General features: G+C 49.6%; 9 protein-coding genes and 1 non-coding gene across 10 annotated transcripts; 4 read left to right on the top strand and 6 right to left on the bottom strand.

Annotated features, from left to right (window-relative positions):
- Positions 1 to 284: 284 nt before the first annotated feature.
- Positions 285 to 382, bottom strand: Aspvir_003686. The gene has a single exon. It is a non-coding gene; the product is annotated as a tRNA-Cys (tRNA).
- A 410-nt stretch (positions 383 to 792) lies between these two features.
- Aspvir_003687 (putative beta-glucanase) lies at positions 793 to 2,615 on the bottom strand (the record flags this gene model as incomplete). The annotated part of the gene is made up of 10 exons (XM_043266937.1): positions 793 to 1,049; positions 1,100 to 1,129; positions 1,173 to 1,287; positions 1,335 to 1,422; positions 1,467 to 1,576; positions 1,621 to 1,775; positions 1,824 to 2,178; positions 2,222 to 2,243; positions 2,292 to 2,310; positions 2,357 to 2,615. The coding sequence occupies 10 exons, from the start codon at positions 2,613 to 2,615 to the stop codon at positions 793 to 795; spliced, it is 1,410 nt and encodes a 469-aa protein (XP_043122872.1).
- A 471-nt stretch (positions 2,616 to 3,086) lies between these two features.
- On the bottom strand, positions 3,087 to 3,893 carry Aspvir_003688 (uncharacterized protein; the record flags this gene model as incomplete). The annotated part of the gene is made up of 1 exon (XM_043266938.1): positions 3,087 to 3,893. One exon carries the CDS (start codon positions 3,891 to 3,893, stop codon positions 3,087 to 3,089), a length of 807 nt encoding a protein of 268 aa, XP_043122873.1.
- A 592-nt stretch (positions 3,894 to 4,485) lies between these two features.
- Aspvir_003689 (uncharacterized protein) lies at positions 4,486 to 5,331 on the top strand (the record flags this gene model as incomplete). Its single annotated transcript, XM_043266939.1, has 1 exon — positions 4,486 to 5,331. One exon carries the CDS (start codon positions 4,486 to 4,488, stop codon positions 5,329 to 5,331), a length of 846 nt encoding a protein of 281 aa, XP_043122874.1.
- Positions 5,332 to 6,157: 826 nt separating this feature from the next.
- Positions 6,158 to 6,397, bottom strand: Aspvir_003690 (uncharacterized protein; the record flags this gene model as incomplete). Its single annotated transcript, XM_043266940.1, has 1 exon — positions 6,158 to 6,397. The coding sequence occupies one exon, from the start codon at positions 6,395 to 6,397 to the stop codon at positions 6,158 to 6,160; it is 240 nt and encodes a 79-aa protein (XP_043122875.1).
- Positions 6,398 to 9,992: 3,595 nt separating this feature from the next.
- Aspvir_003691 (dynamin-like protein) lies at positions 9,993 to 12,379 on the bottom strand (the record flags this gene model as incomplete). Its single annotated transcript, XM_043266941.1, has 7 exons — positions 9,993 to 11,303; positions 11,352 to 11,445; positions 11,494 to 11,535; positions 11,586 to 11,673; positions 11,724 to 11,871; positions 11,921 to 12,196; positions 12,251 to 12,379. 7 exons carry the CDS (start codon positions 12,377 to 12,379, stop codon positions 9,993 to 9,995), a joined length of 2,088 nt encoding a protein of 695 aa, XP_043122876.1.
- A 1,229-nt stretch (positions 12,380 to 13,608) lies between these two features.
- Aspvir_003692 (DASH complex subunit DAD1) lies at positions 13,609 to 14,111 on the top strand (the record flags this gene model as incomplete). Its single annotated transcript, XM_043266942.1, has 3 exons — positions 13,609 to 13,686; positions 13,818 to 13,880; positions 13,935 to 14,111. 3 exons carry the CDS (start codon positions 13,609 to 13,611, stop codon positions 14,109 to 14,111), a joined length of 318 nt encoding a protein of 105 aa, XP_043122877.1.
- Positions 14,112 to 14,720: 609 nt separating this feature from the next.
- Positions 14,721 to 15,708, bottom strand: Aspvir_003693 (Rho4-like protein; the record flags this gene model as incomplete). The annotated part of the gene is made up of 3 exons (XM_043266943.1): positions 14,721 to 15,089; positions 15,140 to 15,343; positions 15,415 to 15,708. 3 exons carry the CDS (start codon positions 15,706 to 15,708, stop codon positions 14,721 to 14,723), a joined length of 867 nt encoding a protein of 288 aa, XP_043122878.1.
- A 1,666-nt stretch (positions 15,709 to 17,374) lies between these two features.
- On the top strand, positions 17,375 to 19,289 carry Aspvir_003694 (PAP2 domain protein; the record flags this gene model as incomplete). Its single annotated transcript, XM_043266944.1, has 5 exons — positions 17,375 to 17,429; positions 17,521 to 17,737; positions 17,839 to 18,609; positions 18,668 to 19,164; positions 19,225 to 19,289. 5 exons carry the CDS (start codon positions 17,375 to 17,377, stop codon positions 19,287 to 19,289), a joined length of 1,605 nt encoding a protein of 534 aa, XP_043122879.1.
- Positions 19,290 to 20,073: 784 nt separating this feature from the next.
- On the top strand, positions 20,074 to 23,244 carry Aspvir_003695 (SUMO protease ULP1; the record flags this gene model as incomplete). Its single annotated transcript, XM_043266945.1, has 1 exon — positions 20,074 to 23,244. The coding sequence occupies one exon, from the start codon at positions 20,074 to 20,076 to the stop codon at positions 23,242 to 23,244; it is 3,171 nt and encodes a 1,056-aa protein (XP_043122880.1).
- Positions 23,245 to 23,553: the final 309 nt, after the last annotated feature.

Genomic DNA, 23,553 nt, shown 5'->3' on the forward strand with positions numbered 1-23,553 from the left:
AGAGACGAGGGACGGGGCGCTGGAGATAGGAGGATCTCTCTATGACAATACGGTTCTAGTCAATTTCGTTCCAACTGTGTATTACGAGCACTAAATTATTCAGGTTACCATGTTGCTGAATAGAGACTCATGCATGAAATGGCGCCTTTCGAGTCGTGGTGGTAGGGTAAATTCAATAGTGAACAACAATATCAGCGACTAAACTTGTAATTGCATGCATGCTTTGGTGGAGTTGTTGTCTTGGCGTAGATGGGAAGATGGGACGGAAAAAAGAACAAAAAAATAGGACTGACCGTGGATCGAACACGGGACCTCAAGATATTACAGTACACATCTTGCGATGTTATTGCAATCTCACCCTCTACCACTGAGGTACCAGTCCTTTTGTTGTAATTGCCACCCAAGTTAAAATTTATATTCAGCTACGCCTATTCATTGGATCAACCATAACTCGACAAGAACATTGTTTCGAGCCTTAACAGTCGGTTATAATATAAGGATTGATGGGGAATTTGAAGAATTTGAGTGAAATAATCGATCTAGATGTAATGGTATACAGCTAGCATCATTATTCCTCCACATTGTGACGGAATTGTCTATGGCTTTTGTCTGTGTAACTCTATATTCCCTTTTCACCCTTGCCGGCGATATGTTCACTAACATGAATTAAGATAGTGCACACAATTCTTGATGATCAATATGGTCATACTATGCTCACGGTACTTCTAAAGAGCCACATAACTGTCCTGGGGACATAATCTAACGGCCTCATTCTCTGCATACTCACCAGTATCAAGGCTCAGGGGGATACACCACAATCTTATCCAGATCTGCACCCTTATAATCAAATCCGTTGTACAATCCTCCGACAGTAATGGTATTATGCGAGCCTTTCTCCAGCGTCAGCAGCAGCGGCGCCGAAAGAATGATGCTCTTGTGCGTATCCCTCTGATAAAGCGTCTCCACGTTTGGGGTATTCCCGTTGACCACGACGCTGCTGATGCGACGGAGCTGCCATGAGCCACCGACGCGATCAGGGGTGCCTCCCGCTGGTACTGTTAGCTCCGCTGCTGGTTCTGCCTGATGGAAATATACTTACGTTGATCGCCGAAGCCCATGTCATCGATATCTATAACATTAGCATGGAAATTGATAAGGCGAAGAGGACGTACTCTGGTAGTAGAAAGACACCCATTGTGGCTTGCCAGTTCCTTCAATGCCCTCGAATGTCACTGTGCTGTCATTGCCATAGATCCCCGTCAGGATGACACCGTCGGTTGCAAAGTTCTACTCAATTAGCATTGCGACTGAGCTGGACCGAACAGAGGACATACAGCTTCCTGTTTATACGCATTGCCGTTTGTTTTGGCCTTCCTGGCAGTGTATGTCTTGCCGCTAATGGCTTTCCATTCCCCGGTTTTGCTAGATCCGTCAGTACTTCCTCATTCAATTGGCTGACGACATACACGTTGAGGTCATAGACGTCGTTCCAGACCAGGTCGAGTGTTTTCTTCGTCTCGTCGATATCCATCGGAAGCCAGATGTACCGGCTTTCCCAGAGGGAGTTGGAATCCCACTGTACTCATTACCTCCCATTCATCCTGCCAAGGATAAACTTACCTGATCACCAATGTACAAATAGGTGGTCTTCTTCGTCCCCTTAATCCGAAGGGAGAAACCAGACTGCGAGTTAAACGTGCGTGTGTTCAGAGGAGCAACCATAAATGGCTGGGACCAGGGACCGCTGAGCGAGTCGGCGCGGAACGCAACGACGTCTTCTCGGTCAGTCATTGCAATTACCGTCAAGGCTACCGCTCACTTACTGTTCGGCCGGTAACCAGTCTTGTGGCTCATCAACGCCCAATAGCTCTTCTCCGTTTGGATGATGGTCGGCGCCTCCAGATCGAACTTTGGGAAGCGGTAGACGACTTCCTCCAGTGCGGTGACGTTCTTGTTGTACACGGTAAGGTAGACATCGCGTCCATACTTGCTGTCGCCGTTCGAGTAGAGCGCATACGAGCGGCCGTCCTTGTAGTCGGTGAAGGACCCAAAGTCTTGCGACCAGTTGCCCAGTGGTGCCGCTGCGTCGACAAAGGTATAGGGGCCGGTGATGTTGTCGGAAGTAGCGAATCCTTGCAGGAGCCATCCATAAGTGGAATTATCCGCATGCCACCACATCTATGTTTGTTAGAAAGAAGTATAGCTAGAGAGGAGATCATACATGGTACTGATTCGACTCCTCACTGTAGACCACCTTGGGACGCTAGATGATGTGCTTGGGGGAAATGTACGGATGTCCCTCAACCGGTTCTGTAGAATATCAGCCAGACAGCTTTCAAGAGACCGACCGTCATACTCAAAGCCAACCCGTGAGGCTCCCACGTCGCCAAATCCTCCGAACTATACACGGAGACACCGCCACCCTCCGTCTGGCCTTCAATCTTGTACTCGCCAAACCACCAGAACTTGCCCGACTTGTCATCGTAGAGAAGGCCGCCAGCATGAGCGTTGACCAGGTCCCCGTTGGTATCTCGCCATCGGCCTCCGGGGACAATATATCTAGCCTGTGCCACAGCGGCAAGGAACACAACACAGAACGACGAAATTCCCCGCATATTGAGAGCAATTGACAGTTTGAACTTCTACCGACTCCGGATTCATCATTCAGGAGCTTTATACCCCAGATTTCCTGTAGCCAAGACGGCATCGGTTGTTGCTACCCCGAGATTTGCGGGGGTACAATTGAACCGTCAATTTAGCCGTCCTTGGCTGGAAATTGTCCTTGAGGACAATTTCATTCATGATTTCTGAGTTCTTTCATACCTGAGGCTTTCCTGTCTGGAGTGTTGTGATGAATCGAGTACATCAAGGTCGACTCTTCAGGACAGTAAATCATCTGTCGGCTGCAATACGACGACCGTTTCCCGTACGCCGCATTTTGAGGTCATTTAATTCAACCATGACGAGTATCACCCAGATAATGGATATCTAGTATACGAACATTAATAGTGTAGGTGCCAGTGCAACAGACAAAATCTTGGTATATTCACTCACTAACAGCTACATTAGAATACTAGTGAACCCGACTAGGTCGTATCAATCTTCCTCTTCTTCGACCCCGAATCCGCACTTCCAGCTTTGGTAAACATGCTATCCAACCTCTGCTGCCCCTTCTCATGCTTCTCCACTCTAATCTTCTCCGTCGCCAACACCGGCGGCAGCCCTTGAACCCTTTGCTTCGCATCCTCAAGCAGCTCCACCTCCCTCTCGCGCTGCTTCTTCACCGTAGGAATCGACCACGAGTTCGACGACGCAGACTTGTACGCCAACTTGTACTTTGAGCCCGTCAAATGCGTCTCATACGTGTTTGCATCAACCTTCTTCACATGCTGATGCGCCACTATCAGCCAGTGGTACTCCGTTCCGACAGGCGCGCCGCTCCCCTCCGGCGCCTTGCGCGCTCGCCGCTTGTTGGTCCGGTAGTCGACCCGCCAGAGATCCGGCTCTTCCTTCGTTTCTTTCCAGGTCCCCGAGTCGTAGGTCCAGGTGTGGGAGCCGCCTACTGCCATCCCGGAGTATACTTGGCCCTTGAATGACTTGAGGGCGTTGTATCCGCCTGCGTAGCCGGCTCTTTTCTGTTTGTCTGCTTCTTCGATGACGGTGTGTTCGGTCTCCTCGGGCATTTCTTCGTCTGAGTCGAAGGGGACGGTGTCTGTGATCTCGCTTTGCAGGGAGCTGGGTGGGCTGGCATGGTCAGTGGGCTCGTCAGGCTCGGGCTTGGGCTTGGGCTCGGGTTCGGGTTGGTTTGTTGTCGTGGCATTCTTCTCGGACAGTGGGGGAGATGGAGGGTTTTTTGCTGCCGAGGTGGCTTTTTTCGCGCGTTTTGTAGGCATTCTTGCGATTGATAGTTTTGTATAAACAGAATGAAAGTGTACTAAGTGTACTAAGTGTACTCGGGTAGGTGATGGACTGATGGTTGATATGTCGCACGATAGCGTGACGTCACTGATAACGCATCATCTAGATGACCATCAACAAACACTACAGCTGTTTAAAAGGTGCAGATTGATAGTTGATTTCTCTTTTGATGCTACATTATGGGAGCAATATCCGGATAGGCTGTGAATGTAACGGCCAGATATGGGCTGATCCAGATCCACCGTCGAAATACCCTCACTTGGTGGCCGCCATATCTGTGTTGGTTGCCTGAGGCTTTGGCCATTAATAGGTACAGGGAGCAGATATGCGAATAATGAGCACGTCAAAATGTATATCTTGAAGGAACCAGGGCAAGCAAATCGGAAGCCGTACTTTCACTGTGCACAAGATTTTTTCCCTCACTAAGCTCATCTGTTCCATTTGAGAAGCTCCTACCCTTCCTGCATGCTCCTCCAGTGTTGAGGTATCTCCTCGATTGAGAACCACAGCCATAAAGGGCAAGACGCATCAGGATGCGAATGCACCTTACACTAACAGCTTTAGAAGATGGCCAGTCAAGAACTGACGGCAAATCTGCCAGAAGATCATATCCTCGTCCAATTCACTACCTTAGAAAACCTTCAGCAAACAGCGGAGCGAGTCCACGACTCCCTAAACGAGACAGGAGACGGAAACCAATTCATCCTCGTTCTCGGACTGACCACCAAAGCCTGCATCGAGCTTGACAGCGAAGAACGTGCCCTGAGCGGCATCCCATACCGATTCATGTTCGACAACACCGCCGGCGTCATCAAAATCCTCACTTACGGGCACGATGTTATGACGATCAACATCACCCGCCAGATCGATCTTTTCTGCAACCGCATGGGAATGGACCCTACCGCGGAATTCTCATGGGGCGGAACCACCACCAGGCTTCTCTGCGCAAGGACCAAGGGCAAACAACCGGATGGATGTCTCTTTCCCAAGGCCCGGATCCAGAGAGACCGCGAGGCCTGGCCCACCCTGGTTATCGAAGCAGGCATCACCGCGTCACTTCCCCGGCTCCGCGAAGAGGCAAGATGGTGGCTGCGCAACTCCCAAGGCGAGGTCCGGATGGTCCTAGTTCTTGGCATAAATCGCCAGAGACGAACGTTGATTATCGAGAAATGGGAACAGCAAGAGCGCACGCCAATACATCAACATCAGGTATCTCATCAGCCTGAGGCTTCTATGCAAGCTCACGCTGCGCAGACTCTTGAAATCAGTTCCGAGTCTGTTTCTGGCGCTCCTCTCGTCCTTCCTTTTGAAGAGTTACTCGAACGACCCCGGCGGGGTAGGGAGACTGATATCATCCTGGCGGAGGAACAGCTTCGGTGCTGCGTGCGCTGGGTGTGGCAATTTATGGATTGAGGCATTGCTTGAGCTAGGAATTTTACAGGGATCCTTAGCCTGCCCATATCGTCCCCATCGTACAAAGCATACTTTCTTACTGCTTACTGATAAGTTATCGTCGCAATCATAGATGACAAAAGGGTACATGTTTAGGCGCCAAGGCACGCCGGGGCTGAGTCTACGCCCATGACGTCACAGGCGCTGGAGTGCAAATCAAGATAATATTTACCTTTGTACGAGAAGAGGTAGACTAGTTAGGCTACTTTATTCCTGTCATTCAAGCAGAATATTATCTATTTTGTAATCAACCTAAAAATAGTTCGCTTGGTTCGGCTGTATGTGTATGTCCGGATCAACGGCATATCTGATCGACAACAGATGATCAGGATCGACATATACACCTTCGGACTCCACCGAGTACGCAATGTGTCCCATTATCCCATTATATCCGTCAATATATCTATTCATGAGTAAGGTATGTCAACGCACTTGGGATGATTTGCAGGTCACGCTATACAGGCCACGCCAGCAGTGGCGATTTCGGATATCCGTCCGAATTCGGTTGGGTGCAGTGGCGCAGTATGATCCAAGAAGACATGATGTAGTAGTACATGATGGAGGATGATTGCGTGTCTTAGACCGGTCGACTGTTATTGAACAACAAGGAGAAGGAAAAGTGTATAGCAGAATGCACAGGGTATAGGAGGGCTCATTTTCGTAACGTCATTATCGTAACATAAGATTTCCAACCAAGTTCCAGCCAACAAGAGTCAATGTGTTGAGCCAGTCAACTATCCCGAACTGAAGTATACCTGAACTTGGTCCTGGGACCGTAGTATAGCGATCACGATGGGGAAGGTCGTCGCGGCGTGATTAGGATAGTGCTTAGTCTTTTCAAACGCTGCGCCGGCGAGGAGGAGTTATCCCGGTCTGATCGGTCACTGGCCTTGGTGGCGGAGCGAGGACGAGTGATGATGGCCTCGTGATCGGCTAGGACATCTTCGAGGCGGACGTCCGAGTCAGAGATGCGCAGGTTATCTGAGGGATCGAGGATCTCGATGAACTTGGATGGCATGTCTCGCATTTTCGAGTGTTTGCTGTAGATGTTTGTAATGGACTTTGCTTGTGTGGTGCCCCAGTGCAGTGGTGAGTCAACAGAAGCGGACTGACAGTGATGGAAGTATGCTGAGAGATGCTGCCAGGCGAGGTAAAGACATTTGTTCACTGAGAATAAGCGACGATGATAGACAATGGCTGTGGGATACTATTTCCACAGAAGCAACGAAAGATCAAAAGGGATCCGAGGGTATTCCAGGATTATAAACACCCGCGTGAGGAATAAACATTTTTAAACATCGACAGCCACCGGCCCCCGTGACTGAAGAGGATGGACATGCAGCTGATAATCCCAAATTTGCGGGGTTTAGAATTTTTCCTTCTGGTGCGAATGACCTTAACGCGACACACAGATCCCTGGCGCCGGGATACTATTGCTCAGCGGCATCACTAGCACGGCGTATGATGATCCCCTACCATGCACAGGTGGGGGTCTGTGTCTCGTACTGGCAACGATCGCCCAGCTATTTTACATTGTGGCTGACCGCAGCAGAACCCCAAGTGGGCGCTTGGGGACGAAAATGGCGTACGCTGCTGATGTGGCTGCGCACGAGCAAATAAGGATTGATGATTGTATGAGAGGTGGAGGATGAAGCAGCCCGATGGTTCGTCTGTTTCGAAAGGGTTTGGTGATTATCAATCAGACATTCCTCAGACACTAGACTACCTTTGTTCGAAGCAGAAAGATGTCCGTGTTCTGTGTCCCACTCCATACAACTCCACATCAACACGAACTCCTTAACGTCCTGTGGTTGATCAGCGGGTCTTTCCGAGCTGATTCGCACTCTCAACTTTGAGACCGAACACTGGCATTAAATTGGCTACCCTTTCTCGAGGATCCGTGGTCCCATCCCAGAAAGTCAAACAGGAGCCTCCTAGCGTGTTGTGCCTTGTAACCGCCATGCGATAACTTTCAAAAGTCGAAACAGTCCTGTTTCACCAACCTGTCCATTACGGATTCGGGATTCATTCCCAGCGCTAAGAGTCGAGAACGATGATGACCGCATCAGAGAACCCAAGAGGGTCTCGACGCATCCATTTTCTTCAGACTGAGACAGTGAGACTTCTCGTCCACTTGAAACTCTAAAGCGTTCCTTTCCCTCTACGCCCCTTCATTCTTCTCCATATCTTGACCCTATGGGACAGATGACGCACATCGACTACCTGTCTCTATCTTGGCAAACACAGGTAATATAACCAACAGCCACTGACTACATCCTAGACCAGTCGCAGTCATTCTTTATATTGGATTCTTCTGAAATCATAGTCCCTGCCTGCTGTGCTTATGCGCGGCTCAGAGGAATGATATTAAATCTACCTTATTACTATTGATATGACATCGTCCATACCTTCCCTCCACTTAGTTACACTACTCCGTAATAGATACTTTGTAACCGTAGTGCGATTGATTGATCGAAGTTCATATATGGCTAGTCTCGACATTCCTTTGCGGACCTAGACAGGGCAGGATACATAAGTCCTGGCTACACCCTACGTGGTTAAGATCGCTGGAGCTTATGTTGCCTCTTTGGGAAGACATGAGGCTATCCCGAATGGCACGAGCTAAACTGCTGCAGTTTGCCAGGAGGCTTAAATGAAAGTATGACTCATACTGAAATATCAGTAGAATGAGCATGGATGATTCTTGAGAGGCTTGTCCCAGCGCTTCAGATTTCAGTCGTTTTTCACTTCCAGTCATTTAGCTTGATTGACAAACTCAAACTCGAAAATGGAAGTGAATAGTAATGGAGGAAGAAGCAGTCCATATCTTTTGCAATATTTGCGGCAGTCCTCCGACATACAAGAGACTCATCAAACGGTCCTTCTACCGTTTCTCGATGAAGAAGACCAACTTGTTGAGCATGAGACAAACGACGATTACTGTAGTTGCGGAGGGGGCCGTAAGCAAGTACGCCGGCACAGAAGTAAAAACAACATAAATTCTAAATCAAAAAGCTTAACACGAAATCGAGGTTCTGCAAGGTGTTCTTGGGATACGATGCACGGGATATCCGTTTGAAGGGCATCAAGGTGCTGACTGCCACCCGTTCTTAGAAGCCGTTACTGACATGCTGGAGTCAGTGGCTGTGTGACATTCGCCTGGTGACGCACCAACTCCCAGATGCCCATCTCTTCACTGAGAAAAACTCGGTAGACTTGCCTATGGTGTCTCCTCTCGTATGTCTTCAAACTCACACTTTGCACGGACGCTATACGCAGAACCGGGCTTTCTCATCTATGATCTAGGCAGAACATGTTGATCCTCTGGCCGGTTGCTTCTTTTACCCGCGCCTGCAGAACCCCAGAGATCCAGGGGTTAACTTTCTGGAATGCAACACGGATGGGGTCCTGGTTCATGACGCCAGCTGGGAAATGTTGAAGCTCGTCCATGGAGATACTGTCTCGGCTACACGCCCGTTGGATTTGCACGGCTTCCTCTCAATGATGGAATTGGGCCCGTCGGCTCGTAAGAATCCCTCTTTCGACTGGGGGTACGTCGATACATTCGGCGATGAGGATCGGTTCGATTTCGACCGAGGTTTTTCTATCCCAAATCAATAGGAGCAGAAAGAAGCTAACTGGATAACAGTGGACTATCATGGATTCCAACGGACCGTTCGATTTCAGGCCTTTGATCACCGAGGCGTCATCCGAGTCCAGCTCCGATTTGTCATTTGCCTTTCACCTGGACAAGACACATGAAGAGTTGATCTCGACGACGTCCGTACAGACGGATCCTCTCTCGTTGATTCCCCGCGAACTCCGGTTACGTATACTGGAGATGCTCCTGACGCAGTCCGTGCTCAACTTATTCCTAGCAAATCCTCATTTCAGAACATGTGCGGAAGACCTGCCACGCAGTTTCTGGAAATCCGGTCTCTACTTATATGTGCCCTGGTGTGCCGACATGGTTCCTATCGCAAATGCCTCAACCACAGAGGACCGAAGTTCATTTCGACCAGCTCCTTAATCTGCTAAAAGAAGCCTCTGCAGTCGAAGGATACGACGCAGACTGTAAGGACTATTTGGCTCTGAAAAATCGGCATCGTATCTGGCTCAATTGTGAGCGAATTCTGCAGGAAATCCAGTCACACCATGAGCTAAAGCAGCCAAGGGCTGACACTACTGGTTAAAAGACGCTTCGTTATCCAAACTGCAAACTTTTCTGTCATGCCAAAGTAATCATTGCCATTACGGTTGTTCTGACAAGCAAAACAGCCAGACACGCAAGGATATTCTCCAAGTCGGAGTTTGTTACGCCATAGGGATAGTGTGAAACTAACCACAGAAGGGAATCCACAGGTCCTCGCTTACTTTGTCAGTTCATTTATCGTAAAAGAAACTATCATTTTGAACGCAGTAGGTCATTCTAATCTAAGTGGACGAATACCACGATTATGGCCTGCAAAACAGACGGAAGAGCCACATAAGTAATGATGAGTTCAGACCTAGCATTGACATGAATCTTGTGGTACGCCAGAAACAGGAATGTCATTGCGAGCATTCGGCTCGGTATTTCAGGTATTGAAGCTGCTGTCATGCCTGATCCTTGGGCTGCAAACCTAGACATTGGCTGACTTTGCAATTTGCAAGGCTTTCTGGAATCGATCCACTTTGGAAGCCAAGTCGTTTCTCTTGCTCGACGTCACATAGCTTTCACCGGCTATATGCTCGAGCTCGCTATCCTCGAGGTTCATAACGAATTCAGGTGACAGCGTCCTCACGGGTCCATTGACCCCAAGAAGGTGACGTTCGGCTACCTGGAGAATGACGCTGTCTGTAAATCTCTTCAGAGCAACCTTGTAGTATGCCTTGAGAGTATCGTGGATATTCTCAACAGCTTGATCCTCATTGCTAAGGTGGACCGCACCCACAACTTGTTCGAGAGACACGTAACCGCCGTCGCGAAAACCCTTCGCTTTGAGGCGTTGGAAAGTGCGCTCCTCACGAATGTTGGACAACGTCTCGGCGAAATAGTTATTGACTGTCTGCAAGATACCGCCCCTCTCACCCTGTAGTAGACTAGCCAATTCATATGCTGCACGGTTGACAGCTTCCTGCTTTTGCTCGCGGAGACGTGCTCTTAGATGATCTTTGACCTCTTCGTCGCCGATCAGTTTGTCGAAGATTGTCTGATTGAAAACATCAACGGCTCTAGCTACCTCGTCGATATATTTGGTAGCAATCGGCTCCCATGCCACGGTTTGCTGCCGGAACATACATTCAAGAACACTGGGATTTACCATACCTGGCAGCTCGGCACCCCGTGAATCGCGATATGATTTCCGAATCCAGTCATATATGTCATCGTCTTCCGCGCGCCCGGGGCGTTCGTACTCCTCATCTCTCCCACCGTCAAGCTTCTGAAAAATCTTGGTATGACCATCACGGGCCATCGATTCTGCAAATTTGTCGTTGAGATTCCTGATGTGCATTCTCAGCTTCAAAATACTGCCCGGTTCTAGAGTGGAATCATAGCTGCCACTAAGCGCGTTCGACACGTCCCGCTCATATTTCGCGGCAATTTGAGTCAAATAACGTCGTTGATCTGGAGCTGTCTGTCGCGAAGGCCCCAGCTGATCCAACTCCCGCCGCGCGTTTCGCAGGAATTCTTCGATGTCTTTCACGACACCGGGGAACTCTCCACGGATATGCGCATACAGAAGTTGTCCCAGGAAAACCTTCAGCTGTTTGATCCCAACTCTGTCTGTTCGAAGAGTGTTCCATGGGGATACGGTGGAAAAGAATTCCTTTTCCCGTTTGTGGCGGCCGTCAATCGTCATGCCATCCTTGATATCTTTTGTTGAGCGGTTTCGGACGACAAACCAACCGTGAGTCAGCCTTTCGACTTCATTTCTAGCGATTTTCAGGACCTATATCAATTAGACACGTCTGCATTCGGTAGAATCAAGCCAACTTACCCTGCCCTCATCGCCAGGCTCTAAGGCGTCGCATTTGGTAATGATTCCGACAGTGCGAACCCCTGCAGGGTCTGCGGCCTGAGCCATAGAGAATCTAAACCCCTCAGCTATATGCCCCATATAGACATGTTGGATAACTCACACTTCTTGATTGGCAAAATTGTTTCTCGCATCCATCACTGCCCTAAACAGATCGTCAGCGCTCGGATTCTAGTTCCAAGAATAGCTACTAACAGGATAATGGTTCGTTTATCATTGAGGTAGCTTTTGATCATATTGCGAATTGTCTCGCGATCTTCTTCCATCTGGTCGTCTGTGGGGTCTGCAAGTTCGCTCAGCACAAGCACCAATCTCCTTTTGGGTCATACTTACTGTGGAACAACCCAGGCACATCCACCACACTTAAGTTCTGATGTTGAGGGCCGAAAATCTCGATTCTCAGAATGTCATCCGAAAATCGCTTGTCCAGGTTCATCAAGTCCTCAGTGTCAGGCCCCGGGACGCCCATGTGTTTTGCAGCCTGTGCGTCTAAGCAGCCGAGACACAATATGCTCGGAGTATGAGCCTACCTCATTGAAGATTTGCCTCAAAGCGTCGCTCCCAAAATCGTCTTCCGCCAACTTCCTCTCGAATCCTAAGAGATGTGCCTTGTACCCATCATCCGTCTGAGTTGTTGGACCAGGTATGATTGTAATCCGGACTCCTGCCTCGCTCCCTGGGGCTCGAACAAGCACAATCTGGGTTACGAACCGAGTACACAAGTCGCTGGCCACGGGGAAGCAGAAGCCTGTCATCCCCTCTAGGACGGAGGATTTTCCACTTGATTGATCGCCGACAACAACTAGCTACCATTTCTTTCAGCAAACAAAGCCCAACGCGTGAGAAAATGGATGTGTTACCTGGGGAAGTGAGACGCTCTCGCTGATACCTAGCTCGCGTAGTTTGTCAATAATCTCAAGGAGGAGTGCGCGTCCTTCCGTGTCGAAGCCATCAATGTCTGACAGCAATAGGCTGTTCAATTTGCCCATACTGTCGAACTCTGACTGTAGATGGAACTTGATGTTCTTTAGGGGTCCAATCACACGATATCGGTTGGGAGGTGGAAAGGAAAGACTAGCTTGAGTTTGAGGTGAGGAATGTCTTCAACAAAATGGAGAAGCTTGTGTCAGGTTCTTATATGGTGAGATGGGAGATAAGTGTTGTGGGGTTAAGGGGATTTCTGGGAATTTGTGTTTGCTACTTGTTTGTGTTCTCTGCAATAAGCTGATATCAAACAGCGCGCGCTGGAAGTGAGGCTCCAATGTGTTCTGTCTTCTTTCACCTGTGACTACTTTCGTGCATTGAATGGCCACTAATTGTCTGGCTCTTACTGTTGAGGACAGGCCTGAGAGGGGCAGGTCATCACAGTTTTCTTTAAGAAGCTGCGTGGCCATTCAGGGTCAGCTTGAAGAGAATGTCGACATTTTGTCATTGCTATCCCATTTTGTCTCCGGATCATTGGAAGTCCTCAGGTCTTAGAACAAAAGTGATGCTTTTGAGCTCCTTCCTGCAGCATCCTGAAAGGAACTATGATTCCCTCTAACGAGCCCTTTCTTTCTAATACCATTTATTCGTGGTCCACAGGCAGCATGCTTTTCATCTTCCAAGGAACTGGGGATCATTATGTTGTCCTTGCACAATGATTTCTGTAGCCAGCTTAGCTCCTTCCAATACCGCCAAAAAAATAAGGCCGCACAGTTGTGGACTCTCTCCTGAGACGGCCAACTTAAATAAGCTGGCTCTTGCCATGGCCACTTCGATCTTAGGCTTCAGAGGCACAGTGAGTTATGCATTCTTTCTGCTGTAACTGCCGAACCTCCACACTGGACCTAACAACTACTTCGTAGCGAGATCGGTATGCCATGTCACTATGCAAGGGTAATGTAGCAATTATGTCCTTGAAGATGAAAAATGTTATGCAGCATTTCCCTGTTCAATCTCTTTTAAGGACATAACCACCACCATCGCGAACCACGACATCCAAACAAGCGGTAAGGTAGGCGGTCAAAACCAATTAGATACTGCCACTTTCCGCCCCGCATCAGCCACAAAGCGCAAAATGGCAACAAATCAACGCGTTCAGGAACAAATCAGACAATTCCACGATATACACAAGATATAATATTTTGCGATCAATTCCTTACGGCGGATACTAGGCAGAGTGATTTTATTGACGACCTGTGCCTTGTGGAGGCAGGACAATTGGACAGCGCGGAAAATGTCAACAACACCGAGGAGGTCAACTCCGACAGTCTTTGAGCAGCAGCGGGAGGAACTGGTCCGGGAAATCGCAGTGGTAAGCAATCCGGCGCTGAATGAGAGACAGAAATGACTGCATTATGCACTTTTTCAAATCTCTATTTCATTGATTTCCTTTGACGGATTGGAGTCACTTTATTTACTACAACGCTGATGGAACCACAACAGGGTATGGAGCAAGTACTCCAAAACATCAACCGCCTAAACCGCAACCTGGAAAGTATCATTGCAGTAAGCAACAACGAAACCAATGAGTGATCAGCCCGTTAATAACATGATACGCAGGTTGGCAACGAGTTCAGTTCCGTCGAAGCTCTCTGGTCACAGTTTGAGAACTTCATGGGCCGCTCTGAAGAGAGTGAGCAGAACGGGACGAGGCCGGGTGAAGGGCAACATGATGGAGAGGAAGGAAAGGAAGGCCACGATCAAAGTTTCACCGAGGGAGCATCGACAAGTCACTAGCGGTATAAGCACACGGTGTCTTGCATATGATGATCGTTCTCCTTCTTTTACGAGTTATGTACTGATTTTACTGGGTTGTATATTCCACTATTTGATACCACTACTACGTCGGATTTTGCTACAGGAATAACAGACACGTGTTTAGAATCATCAGTTTTGATAGTTTATCCTCTCAGGTACATGGGATCGTTGCTTGCGCCGGTAAGCACCCATGCCATGCATGCAGAAGAGTGGCCTCAGGCTAGTTCATGACAGACATCAAATGGTAAATAGAGTCAATCGCGCAAATGGAAACGAGGACAAAAAAGGGTAATCGTTGGGTTCATGGTAACAATCATCAAAACCAAACTGGTATAGCAACATGAAGAGAACATAAATCAGAAAGCCACCTTGACCAGCATGTCCGAAGTAAGGAACGACAAGCCGCAACACCTGCCAGAAGCCGAATATTCCTTTTCCAACTATTACCCGGCTCGGGGTAGCATGTCACGTACAAAAAAAGAGTTATCTGGTCCATCGCGGCGTCGAGGCAACCAGGCCCCGAAATCGGCTGAAGGAAATCTGTGAAACAAGGAAAAGCCAAGCCAGCGGAGAGAAGAAGCACAAGATTTACAAAATCTTGCAAGTACGCTTCTTAACCTTCTTAGTACCGCTCCTGGGGCCACCACCGCCTCCTCCGAATTTGCTGCTGGTGCCGTTACTCTGACTGGTGCCTATCCAGTCTTGTTCTTCGGCAGACACGACGGTATCGACTGCCATTGCAAAAACTTCATCAACACCGCGCATTTCCTTGCTACTGCATTCGATATAGGAAGCATTCATTCTCCTGGCAACTGCCTCGCCCTGTTCCGGTGTGACAGGAGTCAATCCTTGAGTTTTCAGGAGTTCAATACAAGTCCTCTTCGCGCGCAGATCCGACTTCAAACCGACGAGTATTATAGGCGTGGTGGGACAGAAATGCAGTACTTCGGGATACCACTGTTCATGTTGGTCAGATGTTGCAGGAAGACGGGAGGTGAGTAAAATACCTTGTCCATGACATTCTCTAGCGATGCAGGACAATCGATGGCAAAGCAGACGAACAAAAGATCTGTTTCGGGATATGAGAGGGGCCGCAGTCTGTCGTACTCTTCCTGTCCAGCAGTATCCCAGAGAGCCAGTTCGACTGTCTTTCCAGAAGCTCGGTGGGTGGTTTGCGTGATATAATTCTCAAACACGGTAGGAACATATTTCTGAAAGGCAGAAGTTAGAGCAGTGAGAGATGAGTCTCATCAAATCCGACGTTCAAGGATAAAACACTTACCTCTGGGAAATACCCTTGTGAATAACTGATGAGAAGACATGTCTTACCGCAACCACCGTCTCCCACCACCACAAACTTTTTTGAATACGCTGGCGGTTGAGTGATGTTTGTGGCTTCCGACATCCTTCCACTTGAGACGCTGGTATTTGTGCTGACGGTTCCATTACTCACCCTCACACTTTGGCTACGGGTCCGATTGTGTCTTGGAGTCATGGAGGGTGGTGGAGTTGCAAGCGACCGGCGTCGAGACGCTGCGTAGCCACTATCTTCATACATGTGTCCTGACATGTCCATGAATCTAGGAGAATAAATTTGGCACGAGGTACCCAGCGACCCAGAAAGGGAGAAATCTCTCTGATGTACGGGGTGCTGCTGTAACGGTCCAGCTGACGTATCAAAAGCAGAACGGAGTTTATCGTCTTTCCAGTCGCCGGTGACTCGCAGGTAACCGATGGTGCCGTGCGGTTCGAACAAACAGATGGTAAATTGATGCTCTCGGTGGATGTTTAGAGGATAAGGGGCGGTTGAAATATGGAACAATTGAAGGATGAAAGGGATGCCACTTCGTAAGATCCGTTTCTCCCAATTGAGTAGAGCATGGCTGCTGCTCCAACAACGAGTGCAGGTGACATGAAACTGCAGCCTTCAAAATGCGGTGTTTACGGGCTGGAAGGCTGCCATGGCAACCGCGCATGGCTGGAATGACGCACGAAACTCCGCTGCCACTCAAGCCTAGCACCATACTCTTTGGTTCCAGAATCCTCATTCATGCACGCTCTCAGTTCTCGTCTTATTTTTAGAGTACCAGCGATAAATAAACAAGATCCGCCCGTTGATCTGGTCCATATTTCGTTGTCTTGTCGTTGGCCAGGCTGAACTGGAGGTGCGGTCCATTGAGCCGCCCTGATCGGAAAGCTGATCCTGGCTTGTGGTTTCTCAGTAACTGGAATTGGACCCCAGCACGTAACTACAACTTCCTGTAATCCTAGAGAGGTACCTCTCTATACCCTCGGCTAATGCTCCTTTATGTCAGCGCCTGCCAGGCTTTCTCACCCACTTTCGTCATGAATAATACGTGTCGGCTTAATCGTCCAAACAGAGGGATACAACAACAGACTTTGCTACCTCGGATATGAAGACCTCCAGTCCCAATATCCTGGCTTTGAATGAGCGACTTTCCTGCTTCCTGCGCTGAGGGTGATCTAGACTTGTCTGCAGCTAATAAGGTATTCAGAGTGCGCGCAAGCAACATTCCCTGCATGTGATTCCAGGCGTCGGGAACCTCGAATCTCAGACATAAAGCATGGAGAGTCAGACCAATGGACGATTTGTGCTAGTCTGCCCATGTGTGCAGATGATTCAGCTTGGACGATTTGACTGTCCAGGCTGGATCTAATAGATAGGCCTCAAGAGTCAAGACTGGCCGAGTCCAAAGGTGCYTACTCCAAAATATATCTCTGCGCTTGATGTTGCCATTGGTCACCTTTCTCCAAGTAGCCATCACTAAACTGCCTCTAATATGACGACCAAACTTGTCTTCTAATATTTCTGCCTGGTGCAGAAAAGGTATTATTGCTGCAAATGCGCAGATAGATTATGTTGCTGCTATTATCGATTCGTATTCGTACCACTCCTCACGTGCTCCTGACTAAGGGGCCAACGCACAATCGTTATCGCGACGCTTGGACTGCCAAGCGCTAATCTCTCTTATGCCGCGGGACAAATTATCGTGGGCCCGCCCACGTTGATCTGCTGTTCTGTCAGCGCCGAAGTGGCCAAGTCCCCTGAAAAAAGCATAAAATTCAAGTGCAAGCGGACATATCGCTCAGTCACCTCTTCTTCATCCGCCATTGCGATGTCAATATCATAATTTCGCGCGTGTGTTGAGACGTCGTACCTGGCTGGCACTCTATGGGGAGAACTGCTATTACACCACTTGTTCGAATCGGCCGCCTTCAGTATGGTTAAGGGCGCAAATGGCAATCCAGATGCCGGGCTCCGGAGCCTAGATCACTGTACGTGTGTGACGTTTCCCTTTCGGAATGAAGTACACTACTTGTTTCGAGTCTTCGCTTACCTATTCTCCTTTCCTCTATTGCTGGGTAGACCGGAATCGACTGCCGCAATGGCGCTATGTGCCTCGACAGAAACTACTTCCTCTGGTCCGCTATGAGACACCCTATCTGGCTTGGTTTCAAGAGAAGATTCGTACTCCGACCCTCGATTCGTATTTCGCATTCACCGCCAACCTGGGAACGCATACCTTTTTCATGATCTTTTTGCCAATGTTGTTTTGGAGCGGTTATACGAATTTAGGCCGTGGGTAGGTGCTCTGGGAGGGGTGGAAGCTCTTGAGCCGTCGAGAACGAGAACAGCTCATCGCTTGGAATGGAACCATGTCGGCTAACTACTTGCGCCGCTCAGATTTGTGCAGGTATTGGCCTCTGGGGTCTTCTTCAGCGGATTCATCAAGGACTTGCTATGTCTTCCCCGCCCGTTATCACCTCCGCTGCAGCGCATTACTATGTCTGGTTCAGCCGCGCTAGAGTATGGGTTCCCTTCAACGCATTCGACAAATGCCGTCTCTGTCGCCATCTACGTGCTCACCCTGCTCAATTCGCCCGATTCGACTCTGAGCAGCCACATTAATTTGATCTTTCAATGCATGACATATCTCTACGTCACCTCCATTGTACTAGGTCGCCTTTACTGTGGAATGCATGGGTTTCTCGATGTCATTATCGGTTGCTTGCTCGGAGCTTTGATAACGCTCGTGCAAAATTTATACGGGCCTCTTCTCGATGACTACGTGTTTTCAGCGTCAGGGAAACAAATCGTGCTGGTGGTCCTAGTGATAATCATCCTCGTGCGCATTCACCCCGAACCAGCAGACGATTGTCCGTGTTTCGACGACAGTGTGGCCTTTGCAGGGGTAATAATTGGAGTGCAACTGGCCTGCTGGCATTTCGCGAAGTCTAGCATCGCTTGGTCCGAGCCTTCCCCAGCTACGATACCGTTCCGGTACAAAGATTTGGGCCTGGTAAAGACAGCCCTGCGCTTTGTCCTGGGTGTCCTATTGATTTTCACTTGGAGAGAGGTCATGAAACCTCTTCTCCTACGTACCCTACCTCCAATCTTTCGAGCGTTGGAGAAGTTGGGTCTCCTGCTTCCTCGGCGATTCTTCACCAGAGCTTCGTAAGTCTTCACCCACCACTTCGAAGAATGAGGGATAAATTGGTTGACAATTAGACAGGCAGTATAAAACCGTTCCAGCTTACCTGAAGGACCATGACGTCCTTCCGTCGTTTGCGGATATTCCGTCGATTCTCACCAATATCCGCCATCCGCGCCGCCGAGCCATATCTATTGGTCCTCAATCCGAGGCCGATGCCTACGAGACTATGGCATATCGCGAGAAGCGCAGGCGCGAAAGTTTGTCAAATACCGCTCACAATTACTCATTTGCCGAAGACGACGGCGACACTGCAAATGTCTCCATGTCTGGGACGCAGCCGTCCAAATCGGCACGAAAGCAGTCCAAATTGGACGAGTATGAACATATGATGGGTACTGGCATCTCACGCAACAGCCCTGGAACCATAACAGACATAGACCGAGATACTTCAACCGAACCCTTCCCTGCTTACGAAGAGGAAAAGGAACCCGATTTTACGGAGGTCTTTTCGCAAGTGAAGAAACCTCGTGTCCGATATGATGTCGAAGTGGTGACTAAATTGGTTGTATATTCAGGTGAGTCGTGCTGTCAAATAGCTGCGACGATGGTTTTGCTTACGATTTGCCCTATGTCAGGTATCGCTTGGGTAACGATAGAAGGTGCGCCTATAGTCTTCGACAAAGTAGGCCTTGGGTTGTAGAAATCACAAGAACATGGCCATCTACATCAATATATTGTTCCTCAATTTCATATCAATTCTCTTCCTTCCCACCCTCATCGTCTTTCGCTTTCCTCTGCGATCTCCTTCTCGGCTGGTTGAAGCAAAGTGTAAGTGATTTGTAGAATAACCCCCCGTGTACATGCAATACTTGGCCAAGGTCATAAACTGTGCCCGATTCCCAGTTAGTGATTGACACCCTGTCTACATGTAACCGGTATCAAGCTATGATCGACTACTCGTAGGAGTTTCTAGATTTATTGCTTGTACCTGATCTGCAGGATTGGACATTTCCACGTTCGGCCTAGCGCTTTTTCTGACGTAGAGCGCATCATGTGACTCTTCGCGCCGCGACAAAGCTTCCTGAGAGCTTCCGCATCGGCGATAGATCTGAGTTCCTTATCAATCCCTTTCCTGTGGTACTGTCTGGTCCCTAGTGAGAGATCATACTCAGTGCTTGCCGCAGATTTGCTTCTATTAATGCTTCCTGTAAAGTTGCACACTGATGTGTTCTTCGCCATGGCAACACTTTGAGCTGTTAACAAAACACTGGGAGGTGCGCATAGTCAGTGAATGTCCACCTCTATGTTTTGACTCAACCCACCTCTTCACACACCTTCCCTTCCTTCTCTCTCTCTTCATCCTCTCTCTCCTCTTCATTGCAGCATATTTACTTTTTATGCGTTCCTCACCAGCTTCTTCATCCACAGTTTTACCTCCGGACAGCCATATCAACTTGCAATCAGATCTCACTTCCGAAGCCAAAATGGCTGGTGTCTTCGCGACTCAGCAGCTAGAGAAGGTCGACGAGATCGCGAGAGACGCGCGTATGCTCCCTACTGATCACGCGCAGTCAGAAATCGATAACACCTTACTCGATCCTATGGACACGAGTCCTATCAAGTCCTCTCCTGCTCAGCAGCCAGAGACCGACGCTCAGCCTCCGCAGAATCATGTTCAGTCTTACTCTCGTCTCGGACCTTCGTTTGCCAATTCCGTACCCCGCTATGTTGCTACAATTGATGACCCGTATCCCTGGGGTCCTCTGTTTGGCTCCCCCTTCGTCAGACCTCGCTTTGCATTCTCCCAGAAGTCTAGAGCTGCAAATCGCATGAAGTCCAATCCGATCGCAATCGCAAAGCCGTCCGTCAACAGAACCAAACAAACATCTTTTGCGGCGCGAAACGGTTCTACCTTCGTCGGTCTCAATCACACTACGCATCCCTTTTGGAATAACGGAGTTGTAAATGGTACCAGTCTTTTGACCGGTGGGGTCCCTTCTGTCGCTAATCGTGGTCTTGCATGGACCAACTTTCAGAGAGTTAACATGTCCTCTCAAGGTCAAGCTCCTAAGTCCGACCGCTCTGCGTCTCTACTGTCTGGATTCTCGTCTCTCCCTCGTAAGAGATCTATTGACGAAGGTGCTACGAGTAACCCGACTCAGGAAGTCCTCGACGACTCCAACAACATCACTGTTACCCCTTCCGCCAAATACCGTCGTGTGGACCAAAGGGGTTCCCGCTCGTCTCCTGTCCTGCCTGACGGAACCGCCCCGGCTATGGCTGCCGGCTCGCAAACTGGAGAAGCCTGCGGCAAGGCCGATTCTGCACCTACAGCTACGGACAATAGCGAAGGCAACTTGCCTATTCATACTGGAAATGCCAACTCCTCCGTTATCTCTTCTCCCAAGCACAAAGCGATAGAGACTCTCATTTCCGAATCCAGAGTTCAAGGCCTCGCCTCTGAAAGTGAGGCGAATATATCAGAGGCTACCACGCAACGTGCCGGAGGTAATTTCCCCGCTCATTCGCGCCTTTCTCCTTCTTCGTGCCCCCGTGGTCCCAAGCCCATTGAAGGTCCCATCCGTCCTTTTGAAGTCCGCGGTGTCATGCCTCAGTGGCATGATGGCTTCCCCCATGGTCCCATGCGTATTCCGGGCAGTTGGCCTGAAGAGTTTCACGTCGATCCGATTGCTAATGTCCGCAAAGGCTGTAACGACTCACTTCAAGTCACACCTCTTCCCATTCCAACCGCCTTCCACGATTCGGCCATTCCTTCTCCGGAACACCAAGACGGTCAGCAGATTCCCCGGTCGTGGCAGGAGACATTGTACAACGCACGTAATAGTACTGTGGGCCGTGTAGTCAGAAAGGCTTTCAGTTATGCTTGGTCAACTGTCACACGCCTCTTCAAACCAAGCGCCGTTTTATCTCGTCGAACCGCTGCTGCTTTGTCAACTTCCCCGACTCGAGCGAACCTCCGCAACTTTTCAGAGCAGCAAAGACAGCAACTCAAGAGTCATCAATGGCGGAAGGAAAGAGGATATCCTACCGTCGAACACTATCCATTTCCAGAACTGTCTCTCGATATTCCGCTCTACCCAGCTGGTACTGCTTCTCAGACCGAATCAATGGCGGCCGTTCGCGGTCCTTCCGTACCAAAGAAGCCCACTGGAACCCCGCGACAGCCTCGAAAGCGTATCGGAACATCGGGACCTCGTGCCGTTTCGCTCAAGGAACAAGAGAAACATGGAAAGGAAAAGCGAGCCCGTGTTGAGTCGCTCAGTCCGCGGCTCAAACGACGCCTGCTCGCGGGCACCCGACTCAGTCGTTGGAGAAACACTCGCCGTGAGCGCGCTCTGGCCCATGCAGTTGAAACAACCGAACATGATGCAGTTCAGCCTCTGCAACCATCTGCCAAGGCATACAGCATCAGTCACATTGGATCGAGACGCTCTACACTTATTCGGCCTCAAGCTACTATTGAACCAAAGGCAAAACTGAAGCGCGTCCGGTTCCAAGAGCCTTTGACCGAAACTCCTACCACTACACCTCCAGCCCTCCTAACGGAGCTTGCCCCTCACCTCACCCCACCCTCCCCTAAAGTCGACCGTGTTGCCCAACGGACAGAACAACAAATTGTTGAAGAGAAAGAGAATGTGCCCCCAGCTACCGATGCTGCCAAGAAAGTGGAACTTTCTGCGCGTGACGACGAACTTCGAGCCAGACATGATGACTGGCTTCGTACCGAGTTTCCATTTGGGCGACCCGTTTCCGCAGTTAGGCTTTTCTATGCAGTTAAGAAGCCACTTCCACCAGGTCGCACAGAGTCTATTTACGCGGCTGAATGGAGAAAGATCGAAGAAGAACAAAAAGCGAAGCAAAAGCCTACCCGAGTCAAACCAGAAGGCCCTGCTGTACGACCTCTCCCTCCAAAATGGGAGATGAAGATTTCGGAGATCAAGTCCATGCCAAACAATCGCAAGATCGCCACTACCCTCTCCGGTGATCCTCTGACCAAGAGAGATCTTGCCACCTGCTACACTCCAATGGCATGGCTGAACGACGAAATCATCAACTCATATCTTGCTCTAATCGTCGACTACTTGCGTCGTTCTCACGGAAACGCAGGGCGTCATGACAAGCCCCGATTCCACGCGTTTAACACGTTCTTCTTCTCAAATCTGCGCGACAAAGGCTACCAGTCGGTACGTCGCTGGGCAACACGGGCCAAAATCGGGGGAGAGGCTTTACTGAACGTCGATACTGTGTTCATCCCCGTGCACAACAGTGCCCATTGGACATTGATCGTCGTCAGGCCGGGAGAGAGAACCATCGAGCATTTCGATTCCCTTGGTTCTCTCTCCCGGCGCCACGTGGGGTTGGTGCAGGGCTGGCTCCGGGCCGAGCTCGCCTCCCGTTATGTTGAGGAGGAGTGGACAGTACTCCCGTCCATCTCCCCTCAACAGGATAATGGGAGCGACTGCGGCGTCTTCCTCTTGTCGACCGCGAAGGCGGTGGCCATCGGTCTCGAACCACTATCTTACGGTGCTAAGGACATTGTCGTCCTGCGCCGTAAGATAGTGGCCGAGCTGATGAATGGAGGGCTGGAGGGGGATTTCGATCCCACCAGCGGGGGTGAAGAGCCGCTGCTCTAAGCAGCAAATATTTTTCCTCTTTTTTCTTTCTGTATGAGTATTTGTGCTTTGCTTTGGGCTCCGGCGTTGTCATTCAAGGGGAGAAAGAAAGGAGAAGAAGCACTTCGTGCATGATGTATGATTACGGACCGGCCGGGCCGCCTCCCTCCAATATTCGTTGCATGTTTCGGGGCGCTTGGGACAGGATGATGGAACGATGGAATGGCTTGCATTGTACGATTTGGAGATACCAGCATGGCGTTTAGGATTCTTGAGGTTTGGCGCATGTGTGCTTTTTCGGCTTCTGATACCCCGTCGGTCGAAGCTTCG

This window comes from Aspergillus viridinutans (genome assembly GCF_018404265.1).
Source record: "Aspergillus viridinutans IFM 47045 DNA, scaffold_2, whole genome shotgun sequence".
NCBI classification, from domain to species: domain Eukaryota; kingdom Fungi; phylum Ascomycota; class Eurotiomycetes; order Eurotiales; family Aspergillaceae; genus Aspergillus; species Aspergillus viridinutans.